The sequence below is a fragment of the Melospiza melodia genome, chromosome 2, assembly GCF_035770615.1.
Source record: "Melospiza melodia melodia isolate bMelMel2 chromosome 2, bMelMel2.pri, whole genome shotgun sequence".
NCBI classification, from domain to species: Eukaryota; Metazoa; Chordata; class Aves; order Passeriformes; family Passerellidae; genus Melospiza; species Melospiza melodia.
In genome coordinates, this window is record NC_086195.1 from 139464815 (window position 1) to 139479890 (window position 15076).

Genomic DNA, 15076 nt, shown 5'->3' on the forward strand with positions numbered 1-15076 from the left:
TATGATTCACCATAAAATAATATTTCACTGATACACAGTTTATGTAAAATTAGCTGCTGAATTGGATGGAAAAGAAAGCTGGCAATATCTGTCTAGCAAAGTGCACAGATCACTAAGCAAAGCATCAAACCAACAACTGGAATTAGTGGAGTACTTTCTGGCCTCTTCCAGAACCTCCCAGGGAATGGAGTCACTGTTTTGTGAAGCATGTCTAAGCTATGTAAAATCTCAGAATGCAAACATCACCGAGCTTGCACAGACCTATGAGTTCCAGGGTGCCCAGCTGTGCTGAGCTGTACGTTCAGGCACTGCTCTTTAGCTCTTCCAGCTTGGGAAGGGAGCAGTGTAGCAGCTTGCATAGGTCCCTGCACCTGATTAGTGAATTCTGGCTCTTGGGAAGGCTTATTGGGCTGTATGCAAGGCCATGCAATGAAGCTGGACTGCCTCCTGATGTGAGCTGGTGACACGAAGCCAGGATGACACTGCCACTGCCCCATGGCTCCGGTTTGAAGGTTACTCCAGGCACGCTGCATCCCTGCACTGGTACACGTGCAGCTCCCTTCAGAAAGGCTGCAATGAATTACTTCACTGAAGCCCACTGACATTCTCATATAAAAAAGCAATACACAGGGGCTACAAATAACAATATGATTAATAGCACTGCCTGTGTTTCAAGAAGCAGGACATTAGCTGCCAGCTACTACAACAGAAATGTAGACTTTGTTCAATTTAGGATTGAGCATTTTAGATTCAATCACATTAAAAAGTTTAAAAATTAAAATGTATAAAGTTTCAAAGGGATTCATTAACACAGCTGTAATGTCAGCAAAGGTTCTCCTTTTCTAATAAAACACATGAGTGCAGGGAGATTCACTTGATTCCTGCTGTGGAATTGCTAAGTTCTGGACTAGTCTGCAGCAGAAGCAGAGTTCATACAGCTTCCAGCACACTACATCCTGTTTGGAGATTCCAAAGGCCATCAAAATGCACATATATCAGAGAATCAGAGAGTCTTGTAGGTTGGAAAAGACCTCTGAGATCTTTGAGCCCAACCTGTGACCAAACACCACCAGACCATGGAACTGAGTGCCACATCCAGTCTTTCCTTAACCACCTCAGAGACAGTGACTTCAACACCTCCCTGGGCAGCCCATTCCCATGTTTAACCAACCTTTATGTGACAAAATTCCTTCTGATGTCCAACCTGAAACCCCTCCTAATACAGCTTGAGGATGAGCCCCCACCTTGCTATAACCTCCTTTCAGACAGTTGCAAAGAATAATGAGGTTTCAAGTACATTTTTCAAATATAATAAATATGTATTTTTTATTTAAATTCCCTCCTTACTCTAGAGGAGGTTCACCACCAGAAGCAGTGTTTCTGAGACAGAGATTGCCACTCCTTTTCCCTCACCTGCACTGATTCCCTTAGAGAGGGTTAAAGTCCCTGACTAAGCAGAAGATACTGAATGGTCTTTTCAGCAAAGTACATAATAAACACATGCCTAACATCAGGTATGCTTTACAAATCCTATCAGCTTTGCTGAGCACAAATGGATATAAATAAATGCTTGTATGCTTTTCTGAAGTAAGTGTGACATGAGGACAGCACATGGGATTCTCTGATGCCGACCAGCAGCTCTGAGTGTCAACATGACACATCCAGGTAACAAAACCCAACTTGAGATCCCATCATGACCCAGGCTCCCTGGCTACTCAAGAGGCCACTGAAGGTCTCTGTGATCGCTTTCCTAGGAAAAAAGGAAATGCTGTAATTTGCCCAGGTTTTAGATTTTGCTCTAAGTCATGATAAAGTGCCTTTTGATCAATTTTTCATGGTATGATTCACTGTATAATAGCAGGCTCCTGCACTTCTAGCTAAACAAACATCCATTAATTTATTGATGCTATTAGTATGATTTCTACCATTTTTGCTTCTCAGTCCTTTCATGGTTTCAACATGGTATTAAACTGCCCTTTTATCCTGGCATTAATATGAAACCACTAGAAGGGATATTTTCCTATTTCCTTTTCCATTCTGATTTTTCTGTCACCCCAAGGATAATATGAGTGGATAGAACCTCTGCTGTATTCAAAATTCTAATTTATGCTGAAATCATGCATCAACCCCAAAATAAGCAATGTAAATTGTATCTGAGAGACCACTGTCAGCAGGGAGCAAACAGCAATGTGCTCTGGGAATCATGGCATCTCTCACACACTATCCCTCTGCTGCTCCAAACTCTCTAACAGGGAATCTGGGTTCCACCCAAAGAGCAGCAGAACAGCAAACAAAACCCTTTTATCACATGTCCTCTAGGACTGTAAAATTGCTGCAACCTACATCTGTATTCAGTGTCTCCCTCCAAGCAATGGGAACAAAAAATATCCCAGAATATGCAGAATATTAAGGAACAGTATTTTCATCACTGGCTGCTTCATCTTTTAGCCATCAATAGGGAGAGACAAAGGAAAACAAAGAAAAAAGTAACAGCAAAGGCAGAAGGAAAAGAAAAAGGTGGGAAGGGGAAGAGGGGGAAGGAGGAAAACAGGCAGGTAATCCTGGATTGCACCAAAAGCTGGAATGTTGCCTCTACCCAGGAAAAGCAATATACAGAAGCTGCCTGACAGCATGAGGCAGAAGGAAGCCCACGACAAGTCTGCTCTCATGCTGCTGCCAAACTTGGCAGAGAGCTGCATGGAGTGCAAGGTCAGCCCCAGAGGTGGAAAGGGAAAGCACATGTGGTCAAGGGTGATGCAGCCTAAGCCACATGTGTCCCCCAACACAACCACAATGAATGGGGGGCAGAGACATCAAGCCAGCTCCAAAGGAAGGGATTTCTGTGTTTTCTCCCCACAGCCCTCTGCACACACTGAAAAACCAATTTTTCCTGTTACCATGGTACTGTTTCACCACTGGTGTCTGAGCACAGTTGTAGATATACAAGAGGAAGACACCAAATCCCAGACAGGAAGGTGAAAAAGGGACAAAAATTCAGCAGCTCATCACTGCAGAGACACAGGACCTCAGGAGAGGATTTTAACAGCTACCACTGCCACCTGGCAGAGATAACCTCACCTGAACTCACACAGGCTGGTCCTGGGCCTGTCGCTAAGTGGCAGATGATACACAGATGTCACACTGTGGATTTACACAGGCATGTGACACTGTTCTCTGGAGTGACCAGACTGACCTTCCACTCCAACTGTCCATTGTTTGGCTGACATTAAAGGAGTGAGAAGAGGCAATGGCACTGTGACAGCCACTCACCCATTCAGTCTGGTTTACCTGGTGATGATAACTACAGCTCCAAATATAAACACCAATTAAACTCTGACCTTTGGTGGGAGATCAAGGGAATGCTTGACATGCTCTACTGTACACCTCCACAGATCACCTACACACTATCAACCCAAGCTTTTTAATATTTCCATCACAGGATGCAAAATCTGTACACAGAAGAGCCATGGTGAGGTCTTAAGGTTAAGTTGGGAAAAACTCAGCTTGTTCTCCTGAGGCATCTAGAGTTGAAGTACTACAGCTGGCTCCAGGCATGTCAACAAAAGTCCCTGAAAGGCCCATTGCACTCTGCTTTTCTCCTCTAGCTGGAATGGCTGCTTTTCTGACCTTTACATTAAGCTCTATCACGGAAGCCACCACTGAAAGCAAACCCTGCAAACAGGGAAGAAACTGATCCTGCTCAGCACCCTGCTCAAGGGAATTTAACAGAAGCAGAACCAAGCACACACACCACAGAGAGGGCAGGTCCTGTTAGTGGCAGCACCAGGTCAGACCAGGTTAGGATGACTGTGAAACTGCACCTCTAACTCGACAAGTGTTATCAGGCACACAAAAAATCTCCCAAACTGACATGTTCAATAGAGTGCTTCTTGACAGCCTCACAGGTCAGAGGAGTGGGATGAGGACTGCAAAAATCACAGGATCTGATGTCTTCTGGGTGTCTGCTGATAAAAGACTCTGTCTCAAGTGTTCATTTTGCTGCAAGTTATTTGTTTTATCCCTTAAAAACAAGGGTTCTGCCTTTCCATAGCCCCGCACTCTCTGCAGTCATTTACGCCTGTGTAACGTGTGAGCAGTGTGGGTGTAAACATTACTATTCTGGTTTGGTAGCATTTGCCACCCACTTTGCCTAGGTGTGAATGACTGCACAAGGTGCAAGGCAATGGTGACAGCACTGCAGGGACTGTTTTACATAGCTCTCACACCCATAGTAATACAGTGCATGGGGATGGAGAGACAGCAAGAGAGCAGGAGGAAAGATGCATCAGGTATCTGCTGGAAAAGCAGCCCGACAAGAGGCCTCACCAAGCACAAGCAGCTCCACTGATTCTTCATTCTTGCCCTCCACATCATCTGGTGTGATAATAAGGCAGTAATAGAGGCCACTGTCTCCCCACATCAACTTCCCAATTTGCAGGTCTGCATCTGGAAGGCAAAAAAGAAAAGTCATGTTTTCCCTCCAACACTTACAGGAAGAATGCACTGGATCCATCTCTGTGCCCCAAATCCATTTCATTTCCTTTCTAAGAAGAAGGTTTAACCTCATCCAGAATATCACAGTATTCAGGAAAAAACAACAGGTCAGGACTTCTGGCTGTAGGTGTGAAAACAGACAATGCTGCAGAGGCAGCTCACCCTGCAAGTGCCAAGAGCACAAGGGGTCACTAATGTCCCTCTGTCCTTCCTGTCACCTAGGGCATGGGTCCCAACACTATTCCTGTCATGAAAGAAGGGCTTAGACAGTGTCTCCTTACAGCACCTCAGTCATTTGTGAACAGGTTACACAGAGACAAAGGAAAACACTCCCTCTTGCCAGGTTGATCACGTTCCCTCCACACCAACGAGTCTCCACTTGTGGCTAGGTGGTCTCCCCGGTCAATCAGACACTTTGTACTTTGGAGGGACAAGGTCTCTCACACAGCCTTCCAGACAAAAATGTTTAAGGACCCTGCCATCCCTCATCTCCACCCAACCTGACTTCACCCCACAGAATCTCTTCATTCCACTCTGCCCAAGGCTGTGTGAGTTCAGGTTCATGACAGGGTAAGTCTGTGGCTGAGCAAACATGAGGTGGAGGATAAGCTTGGTATTTCAGAACTAAGAAAACAGCAGTGGCATTTGCAAGGAAGAAAAACCTATCCTGCAGAGACTGAATTTGTATCTCTTGCTGCCCCCCCTTTGCTAAGGAAAATCTATATACACAGCAATATGTAGAAGTCAGGAATAAAAAGCTTCCACTTCATGGAAGGGAAAAAAGGATACTGTTTTTGAAGACCTACAGTTAATTTAAGGGACGTGCCAAAGGAAATTATCTTTGGATCTAGGACTGGTTGGCTGAATCCTAAATGTCTGACATCCAGACATCTCTTCCCATAGCCTTTTCTGAAGGAGTCAAGGGAACAATTTCTGCCAGACTCCAGTGTCCCAAAGTGCTGAGAGTCCATTCCAGCCCCCACCAAGCATCCCTGGGGTAGGAGAGTTACCATGGACAATGCTGACATCTCTTTCCTTGTAGAAGTCTCCTATGGTGATGGCAGATCCCTGCTTGGAGGCCACGACACGGACTGTCCTCCTGCTGTCCACACAGTCCAGGTAGGGATCCCAGTCCAGGTTCCTCTTGCTCATTGTTTGCAAACCAGAAGTCACCATTCCCAGAGCTTCTCCCATCCTGTCCTGGCAGTAGGATTTGTACCTCCACTGTACCACGGCTGGCTGGGTGGAAGAAGTAGAGAAATGGCAGCGAAGCAGAGCAGGCTGGAATAACATGGCCACCTTCTTCTTCTCAGGCACAGTGACCTGCAACCCTTCCACCTCAGCTAGAAGACAAAAACATGAGTATCATATGCCTTGGCACTGCTTCAAGAGGGAGCTGCTGCATTTTATCCCAGCACTATTCTCCTCACATACAGAAAATTGTCCATCTGTTTCAGGTGCTAGGGAGCAACACCCCCCAACGTATGTAAGCACGGATGCTGGCAGCAGAAATGAGTTTGCTTTTTCATAGCTTACAGTCACAAAGAAAAACACAGCATGATGGGGCTGAGGGCTCAAATGTAGCATCCTTAAGCTATGGAAGCCCTAACACAATGGTGTGATGCTTCACAGCTTCTGGGGCAAGTTCAAACATAAGGAAGAGGTATTTTAGGGATGGCCATGCTCCACTTGTACAGCAGGTCAGCCAAGGGGCCAGATCCTGAATCCATGACAATCCCACTGCACAATAAGTCACCTCCCTCCCCATTTCAGTGGCACCACACCTCCTCTTTACAAGTCAGGCAACAAACAGTGCCTGGACCAGCACATTCTGCACTGGTGCCCAGCTAATGCTGCCTGCTCTGCCAAACTCCAGAGATGCACAAAGGACCGGATCCAAATCACACAGCTCTTCCCAGGGCTGGCAAGAACCACTGAGACAAACTGCTCCATGTGGGAGGTGTGGAGAAAAAGGGCCCAAACCCTCAAGTTTTCCCAGGGAGGAGAGGGATCTCAGCATGTAATGTTTATCTAGCAGCTGACAAGGGAGCTGCAGCCTGGACCTGATGCATCAAGGCCCCAGAGAAGATGCAGGGGACTGCTGTTACACCCTTGTGTAGCTGAGGGAGAGTCAGTGAGCAATGTCAGCCTTCTAGAGAGTGAGGCACTCCATCCACCCACAGGGATATGGCCAAAACTCCCCCATGAGCCCTTCGTTGCTTCCCTCCTTGTGCTGCAGGCAGCGATGTCTGGGAGCACTCACACAACACCAGAAAAAGGGAAACAGGTTCAGTATGGAAAATGCTACCACACCCCTCACCCAGAGCAGGTGGAAAAGAAGAAATACACAGGGAAACAGGGAAAAATAAGAAAAACAAGGAAATATTCAAGACAACAAAGCAGAAGAGAAAGTCCACACAACATCTGCAGAAGGGACTGGTGGACCTGAGAAAGCTTAGTGAGGAATGAAAAGACTGAGGACAAAGAAAGACTTCCTGATATCAAGAAGCAGTATAAGAGAAGGGAAAATGCAAGAAAGAAGAAAAAAGAGTAAAGATAAAGCATCAGAGCAAATATAAGAAGCAGAATGATAAGCAAGATGACAATCAGGAAGCTCATATTCAGTTGGAAGAAGCTGGAGAAGGTGTCTCAGCCCAGGTCAAAATAAGTACAAAGGGCTGCAGTCAGGTTGCAGGAGATTCAGAAATGATGTAGAGAAGAGAGGAAATGGAGTCAGCAAAAATAACCCACCCACTCCAGAAAGCAGAGATGAAAAGGAGATGGAAATTGGCAAAAGAAAGTGAAATGACAGGAGATGTCTTTAGAATGGGGAGGGGGGGAAGGCACAGACTAAAGCACTGGAGCTTGAAGCAGACAGAGAGCAATAAATGCATCAACTGTATAACAGCAGGCATGAAGAGACAAGGTCAAGCTGGAGACAGCTGCAGACCTGAAAAGCAAGAGTGAGCAGAGACTGCATGATCAGGATTCAGAACCAAAGGGAAGTGAAGAGGCTGATAAACCAGTGAATATTAAATTCAACAAGTTATCACTGTGATACACTGTCTGCAGTGAACTGCAGAGCACAATGAAGTCTATAAATCCCAGCTGGAAATGGAAAACACAGCGTGGACAGAACCCAGGGGAAAGCTAATTGCAGAGAGGCAAGGTGGTCATTGCTACTAACAGAATTACTAATCTAGACAGGGTTTGACCTTTGGGACTTGTTTGTGAAGGCTTGAGGAGCACAGGGATGCTCTGGCACTGCACAGAAATGCTGTGTTATGCACATAATGAATGCAGGACACCATGCACATTGTGCTTGTGCCACGTGGAAGCTGCACAGCAGGTTATCAGTTTTGCCAGAAGTGCCTGGACCCAAATCCAAACACTGATGTGGCTGCTCTCCAGAGTACCACCAAGCACAGCTGAGGTCTCCCACAGGACAGGCAGGCAATGAGGCAGCTCCTGCACTTTCCTGAGACACAGGCAGAGAGATTATTCAGGAAGAGGCAGCTGGGACATTTCTGCCAGGCTTCCTTTACCCAGGGACCATGTGGCACTAAGGGGACGCCAGCACTTGCTTCTCAAGGTGAACCAAGTGGTGATGCCTAATCCTCTCCAGAGATTCATACTTTCTGGGTTGCATCTGAGTGCAAGAAACATGAAGAACACCTTGAAAGCCCAATGGGTCCATGTCAGGCCAGTGTCTGGCAGCTCCAGAACCCCTCAGAGTGTGAGGCCACAGCCAGGATGTGGCATGAGCTGATCAAGTGACTCATCACGTTACCTCAGCTTCAGGGATAAAACAGTGACACACTGAATATTGAAATCTTTCCCTTGTGAACCAAGTACACTGCTTGGAAAACACAGTGCTCTCAGCTGGCCATGCACCACAGCCCTCCTTCCCTGTTAATGAGATTAATGAGTTTGGCAAGCCAGGGACTGCTTTAATAAATGATTAGCTGAGCTTTAGCAAATTCTCATCTGACTAACTTTCCCCACCCTACCCCCATGTGAATGTCTATATCAAAAAAGAAAAGCAGCTTTTGGGAAAATACAGGAATTCTTTTTCTACCAAAAAGCATTTTGGAGATGTGCAGAAAATTATCTGGCACGTTCTACATCCTATCCCAAGCTCTTTATTAACTTCTTAAGTATTATTTTCAGATTCCTTCCAGGAATAGCATTTAAGAGCAACAGAGTGCCTCAGATTGGGAGAGTGGAGCAGAGGAAACTTTAGATCTATTTAAGTCAAATTATATATAATTATATATGGCTGAATTGGGAAATTATGCACCTGTTATTTCCACTGCCAAAAAAGAATTACTGGAATTGATTCATGCAGTATGTCACTGCTGTAAGAGTGTCCACCAAAAAGGCCACCAGGATGTCTGACTGCCTGAAGACAAGATGGTGGATTAACTGATCAGTTATGTCCAGGCATGGGAATTACAGGACTTCCTCACCTCCAAGAAGAAACTGCTGACCTCAAAATGCAGTGTAGCCAAGACAAGAAAAGCCTCAGATGTATCAGAGGGAAGAATTCAGAGTTGTTAACAGAGCAGAGAAAAAAAAAAGAGTGAAATATGTGAAAAATTATGAGAAGCTTAGTGACAGCACCATGGTCGCTCTGTCTAGTTTAATACAACTAGGACTAAAAAGAAACTGAATTGTGTTGTGCTATGTTTTGACTGAGGCAGACAGAGCAAAATTAGCCTTTACTTCAAAGTCATGACGGAAATGCAATTCCTGCACTCTAGAGAAGGAACCTGTTCATTGTGAATTTCACAATGTTTCAAGTTCAACAAGAATAAAATCCAGCTCCTGGGAATCTCATGACTACATGACTGCTCTCTTTCCTCTCTTCTTGCTCTCCTAAACCCAAAGAAAAAGGTCTGAAAATATTAATCAATTGCATCTTACAAACACAGTTATCCTTTCTCTTAGAAAATAAAAAGAATCCATGATTTTGTGTGTCTGTACAAATATATATACACACACAGACTCCCGGAGAAAGAGCTTAAAAATAATCACACTTCCGAAATATAATTGTATGGGGTTTGTCTGTTTCAATTGGCAATGTGCATTTGTCTCCTTGCTCTGATTCCTTTCCTGAACTATCCTCAGATTATGCATTCAAACTATGCAATCAACACTCCACACAAGCTACCACTAATACATTTCACTGGTGATTAAAGAAAATTCCAGGAAGCGATTACAGAGGGGATATTTGTAAGGGCGGGTTTGAGCCTGGCGAGCCTGATCTTCCTAAGCCCCTTCCCCGAGCAAGAGAGAAAGCAATTGAGAGGTGATAACTGAGGCTTTTGCTTTGCCACTGACCTCCAGAGAAGCCTATGCCTCCCTGAGATGAAATGAGCCCCAGGAAGATTTAACTTCACTACACAGCCCCTAGGAACAGCATCACAGAATGGTTTGGGTTGCAGGAGACCTTAAATATCACGTGGTTAGAATAAAATTGATCTGAAGCACCAAACCCTGGAAGTAATGGCAAAGCCCAGTGCGGTAGTTCAATGGAACATGTCTCAGGCTCCAGAATCCTTCTGGAGCACACAAGACTGGAGCCCAAGAGAAGGAAGGCAGCACACATTATTCTTCAGGTCACATGGGTCTCCCTATATGTTCATCATATCATATCATGCATCTCATCTCTTTCTTTGCAATTATTTGGCTCATGCTACTGCTTGTCTGAGGTAGTACAGTTGATTCTATGAAACGACAAAAATTTCAAATTTTCATGTTCCTTTATTGATAGGAGTGGCAGCTGTGCACACAGCAGAATGGAAATCACTGGGTCCTGAACCAGGCACCTCAGGAAAGCTACTCCTAGACTTCACCTCAGGGCTTTGGCAGAAAAGCATCCATTGCCTGGTAAGAGACAGTGCCCTTAGGGTAGCTTATACCCCTTCCCAAATAACCTTAACTGTTGGGCAAAAGTATCGTTGGTTTTGGCAGCTTGGATACTCTGCATCACTTTAAAGTGTTGTCTCCCCCACTGCTGAATACTGGCATACCATTTATACTTTCATATGTGGATCAAGCTTGAATCAGGAAGGGCAAGATCTGGGCTTTGAGACCAGAAAGTCAGAAATTATAAAGAGATGTGTAAACAGATGAATGGACAGTGGGATCACTGAGATTGTATTGTACAGGTTCTCGCCTACACATGTTGGACTAAGTCCAATTCATGCAATTTATCAGCAAAAGCCATCACCATCAGACTGTGTCCAGTGCTTATGGGAAATTAATTGGATGTCTTGGTCTGGTTCCTATCAGACTTGTATTCTTAGCAACGTGACCACTAATTGTCAACTTTTTTTGGAAGCAAGAAACCAATGCCTGAACAAGTCAGCTGCAGCTGAGGTGAAAGCATGGCTCTGTTTTCAACAGCTCCACAGCAAACCAAGAATTTCAGCTCTCCAGCTACTTAACCTGGAAAGGGGAAAACCCAAAGCAGCTGCAGAAGAGCGTGGCCTGCACAGGCAGCACTCACAGCACAGAGCTCTAACACAAAAGCACTCCATGTAGGACAGCCCAGGCTGCGCAGAATGACTGCAGCAGGCACTGGACTATTCCTTGCTTTTCCCCATTCTCTGTGGTGCTCTCCCCAGGCACTCCCAGCTCCTCACTTCACTCTCTTCATCAGCTTCCCTGTGCTCCTTACACTCCCTTTCCACAGCCCCTTTCACACACTCACAAAAGTCACCCTGGATGCTTTCAGGTGAATTATCTCTGCCCACCAGATCAAACCCACCCTGTCCTACTGCTGTCTGAAACCTGTTACAGTTGTCAGATGCCTCCTGATCTAGACTTGGTTCAGCATCCCAGAAGTCATTCCCAGAATTATCACTCATCAGAAGCCTGAGAGCAAAGCAAAAGAAATGTGAAGAATCCCTCCAAGCCTTGTAACACCAAGCCATAATACCTGTCCTGGGGATGGCATTGGGATTTCCACTGCTGCCAGTCTCACTCAAGGTGACCTCACAGGAATATAAAGTAAGAAAAACATGAGATTTCTTCCCAGTTATGCTACACTTGCTATGCTCTGTGAAGCCAGGCAAGGGAAGTCAGATGAACACTTTGAATCAGGACCAGTAAAAGAGTCCAACCATTTCCCTGCCTTCCCAAGAAGTGTAGTCAGCTGGCCAGAAACAGCCAAGACACAACTGTGCTCCAGCATGCCCCCTCCGCCTGCCCTCCTGAACTGTGGCTGGGAAAGAACAAGTACAGCAACAGTATACAGGGACTGAGTGCTGAATTACTGGTGGAAAAGCACTTATCAGAGAGAAAAGATCTCATTTTAACATGGACAGTCTTCTAATTGTAATTTTTCCAAGCTTGGTTCAAGTTGTGAGGCAGGAAAAATTTGATCTGCTTGTTCTGTACTAAAACTGAAGTTCAGTAGCCAGCACAGCACTATGCTCTTGTTTCAAATGCATTAGAAATTACAGCATTAATAAGAAAATGGTAAACACAAGGGGAGGATTCATTCCAGAATCAAGCTGCACTTGGTAATTTACAAGAACAGGCTTTACACAGGGACTGAGGATACTTGGCAAATTGCGTCTTCTTTTTATAGAATGAGAGCACAGTTCCACACATATCTTAACCCGTGTGACCTCACAGGAAGGAATAAAGAACGACCTGCTCTTCATCCATTTGCTGTTGTTATTGAAACACTCGCTTCAGGCACGTGGGAGAGCAGGACAGGAGGGGGAGAAGCCAAACCAAATCCATTGTGCCTCACACAGGATTTTCTGAAATTGCCCTAAGAACTCACAATGCGCAAAACCAAACAAAAGATAAACGCAAGAGCCAAAAATTAAAGACAAACAAAGGACAGAGAGGAATTGCTGCTGGGAGGAAAGGGACTGAAAGTGCTGATTAGAAATTTCTCAGCCCACCTCGAGGAGGGAGGAGGGGAGGGAAGGGAACGAGAGCCTTCTCTTTCGTGCTCCCTTTTGTCTCCCTGCTTCTTCCCCATCCTGCACTCTGTCCCTCCACCTCCCAACCCCCCACTCCTGTTCCCCAGAGTGGAGTGTACCACTCTGGCTGGATTAGGGCTCCTTACCTCGGTGCAGACCTTTCATTCCTTTGCACAGCCACTGGGGAGAGGAAAATCTCGAATCCATGTTTGCTAGCTAGCCCCCTCCTCCTTGTCTGTGCACACACACACGCACACACTCACACACCTTTGCTTATTTGCCTTCTGCCGGCTGTGCAAAAGGACAGCAGCACCTGATTTATGGCTGGGCAGCAGCGGCAGGAGGCTGGAGGGGAGCGGGGAGCACGGAGTGCCTCCATCCCTCAGCACACGGCTATGGATAACCTGTTGCCTGCCGGAAGCCTGTGCCTGCCAGCTCTCCACAGCACCAGCTGCACGCAGCCCTGTCTCCAAACCACGGGGCTGGAGGAAACTGGAAGGTCTGCCCACTGCAGCGGTACCTCTCTCTCTCCCTCTCTCTGCATTGACCCTGCATGCTCCAAACACTGCTCGCTGCCAGGAATCGTGAACTGCCCTCAGTGGAAGGAGAAAAGTGTCAACAGCCCGGTCTTTTAGCTTGATAAAAAAAGTCCTGATTAGCCTGACATGTGCAGATAAAGAAGCTCTTTAGAAAGAGGGAGGAATGTAATGTCATGGGTGCTTGGATGCTATTTATCAGCACACCACTGTGGCTAGTAGGAAAGGAGGGGCACTGTGGGTGTGCTGCCACTCCGGACCAACTCACTGAAGCGGGATACATTTGGAAGCAGCCAAATGGCAGGGAAGGACGAAGGGAGAGAAGGGAGGGAGAAGGAGCTGGAAGCTGCTGAAGCCCCAGATGAGGCCGTGAAACCCTGGAAGGGAGCAGTAGGCAGGCACCGGTGTTGAGGATGACTCAGAGTGAAAATGCAAGGAAAGGGGTGGGTGGCTGGTGGGAGAGAGGTGTTATGACTAAAAGCCGAATTTACTGCTTGTGAATCCTAAATCTGAATAGGAAGAGGGAAAAGGCTGAGGTCTTTTTTGTGGGATACATAGGTGACAGTGGGAAATATATGCCACTTAACCCAAGCGTGGCTGTTTTTCTTCTTTCAGTCGGCCTGGCTAAGTCATCCTACTGCAGCTTTTCCTATATCCTGCTGCTCCTGCCTGTGCCTGGCTGCTGCACCGGCTCACCGGAGGCAGATCTTGCTCCTGACCTGACACGGCTTTCTCTTTCTCCCCGGCTGCCCCGCCGCTCTCACCCTGCTGTAACCCCTTCCCTCTTCTCGCTGCCCAGCTCTCAGACCCAGCCCCTTTTCAGCTCGCCCCCCCTGCCCTCTCCCCATCACCGAGCCCTCTCTGCTCGCCTCTCCGGCTCCCTCCCCCTGCCCTGGGGGGTACTTGCCCGACCTTTAGGGGAGGCGAGCGGCGGGCTGGGCTGGGGGGCAACCGGGCTGACAAAGGCCTGGGTGAAGCTGCACCGTCACGGGGAAGGCCCCCCTGGAATTCTGCCCCTCTGGAAGCAGAGGCAGAGCAGCCCCCTCCTCTCACACCTCTGTTGGACGGCGTTGTGCGGTCAGGACACGGGGTGAAGGAGAAGTTCCTGCAATTGTTCCCAGCCGGGGGTTCGTCGCCATCCCTCTCGCCAAGGACACTCCGACATCCCCGGGCCGGCCGCCCCTTCCCCGGGACGGGCGCGCTCCCTCCGAGCCGCTAAGGGAAGGGAAGCGCCGAGGGCCGCCCGGAGCTGCCCCGAGCCCCGGCAGGCACCGGCTGCCCCCCGTTCCCAACCCTCTCCGCCAAGTCCCCGCAAACTGCACCGCGGGACGCCCCCGAGCAGCTCCCGGCCTCACGCCGGCTCCCTCAGGAGCATCTCCCCAACGCCCCCCACAGTTTCCCCCCTCAGGAAAGCCGCGGAGCCCGGCGGGCTGAGCACGGCGCAGGGACGTCGGGGCCAGCCGCGCCTCTGCCCGCGGCCCTACCTGCGATCCACAGGAGGACGATCCATCCCAGGACGTGCCCATCCATGTTCCCAGTGGTCCCGGCGGCGGCGGGAGAGGCGCGGGGGCGGCCCCGCTCGGGCAGCGCCTCCCCGCAGAGCCGGCCGGGCTGGCGGGGCGGGCGCGCCGTGCGGCTCGGCTCCGCTCGGCTCCGCTCCTCCCCCGGGCCGGCTCCCCGGGGCCGCCCCCGCCGCTGTCCGGGCTCAGAGGGGAGGGGGACGCGGCTGCCCGAAACTGCCTCTCTTCCCGCCCTCTCTCCTTCCCTCCCTCCCTCCGGGAAAGGCGCCTTTCGGTTGCCTGGTGCCGCTCCTCAGCCTACGGGCACGTCCCTCTGCAAGTCCTGCAGCCCTCCGGCATCCCCGCTGCTCTTACAACTTCTCCAGTGAGCGCTGGAAAATGTCCCCCCGCCCATCATCTGTCCTCCCCAAATTAGCCAAGTGTATACCTGGGGAAATGAGCGTAGATGGTTCCTGTTCTAAATTTCCCTGGGGTTTCCGTTTCCAGCATGGGCACGGCAGCTAATTATGGTAATTTTAGATAAAGGAGTATCATTATAGATGAGGAGGTGTTCTGTCTGTTAACAACGGGCAGGCAAGTT

General features: G+C 48.2%; 1 protein-coding gene across 5 annotated transcripts in view; it reads right to left on the minus strand.

Annotated features, from left to right (window-relative positions):
• Positions 1–14586, minus strand: part of ILDR2 (immunoglobulin like domain containing receptor 2) — a 38585-nt gene extending 23999 nt beyond the window's left edge. For all 5 annotated transcript variants that reach the window (XM_063150164.1, XM_063150163.1, XM_063150162.1 and 2 more), the window contains exons 1-3: positions 14461–14586; positions 5505–5837; positions 4327–4446 (exon numbers count right to left, since the gene is read on the minus strand). In XM_063150164.1, the coding sequence (XP_063006234.1) occupies positions 4327–4446; positions 5505–5837; positions 14461–14506 (499 nt within the window). In that variant the 5' untranslated portion in view covers positions 14507–14586. The remainder of the gene's footprint in view (positions 1–4326; positions 4447–5504; positions 5838–14460) is intronic.
• Between the last annotated feature and the right edge of the window lie 490 nt (positions 14587–15076).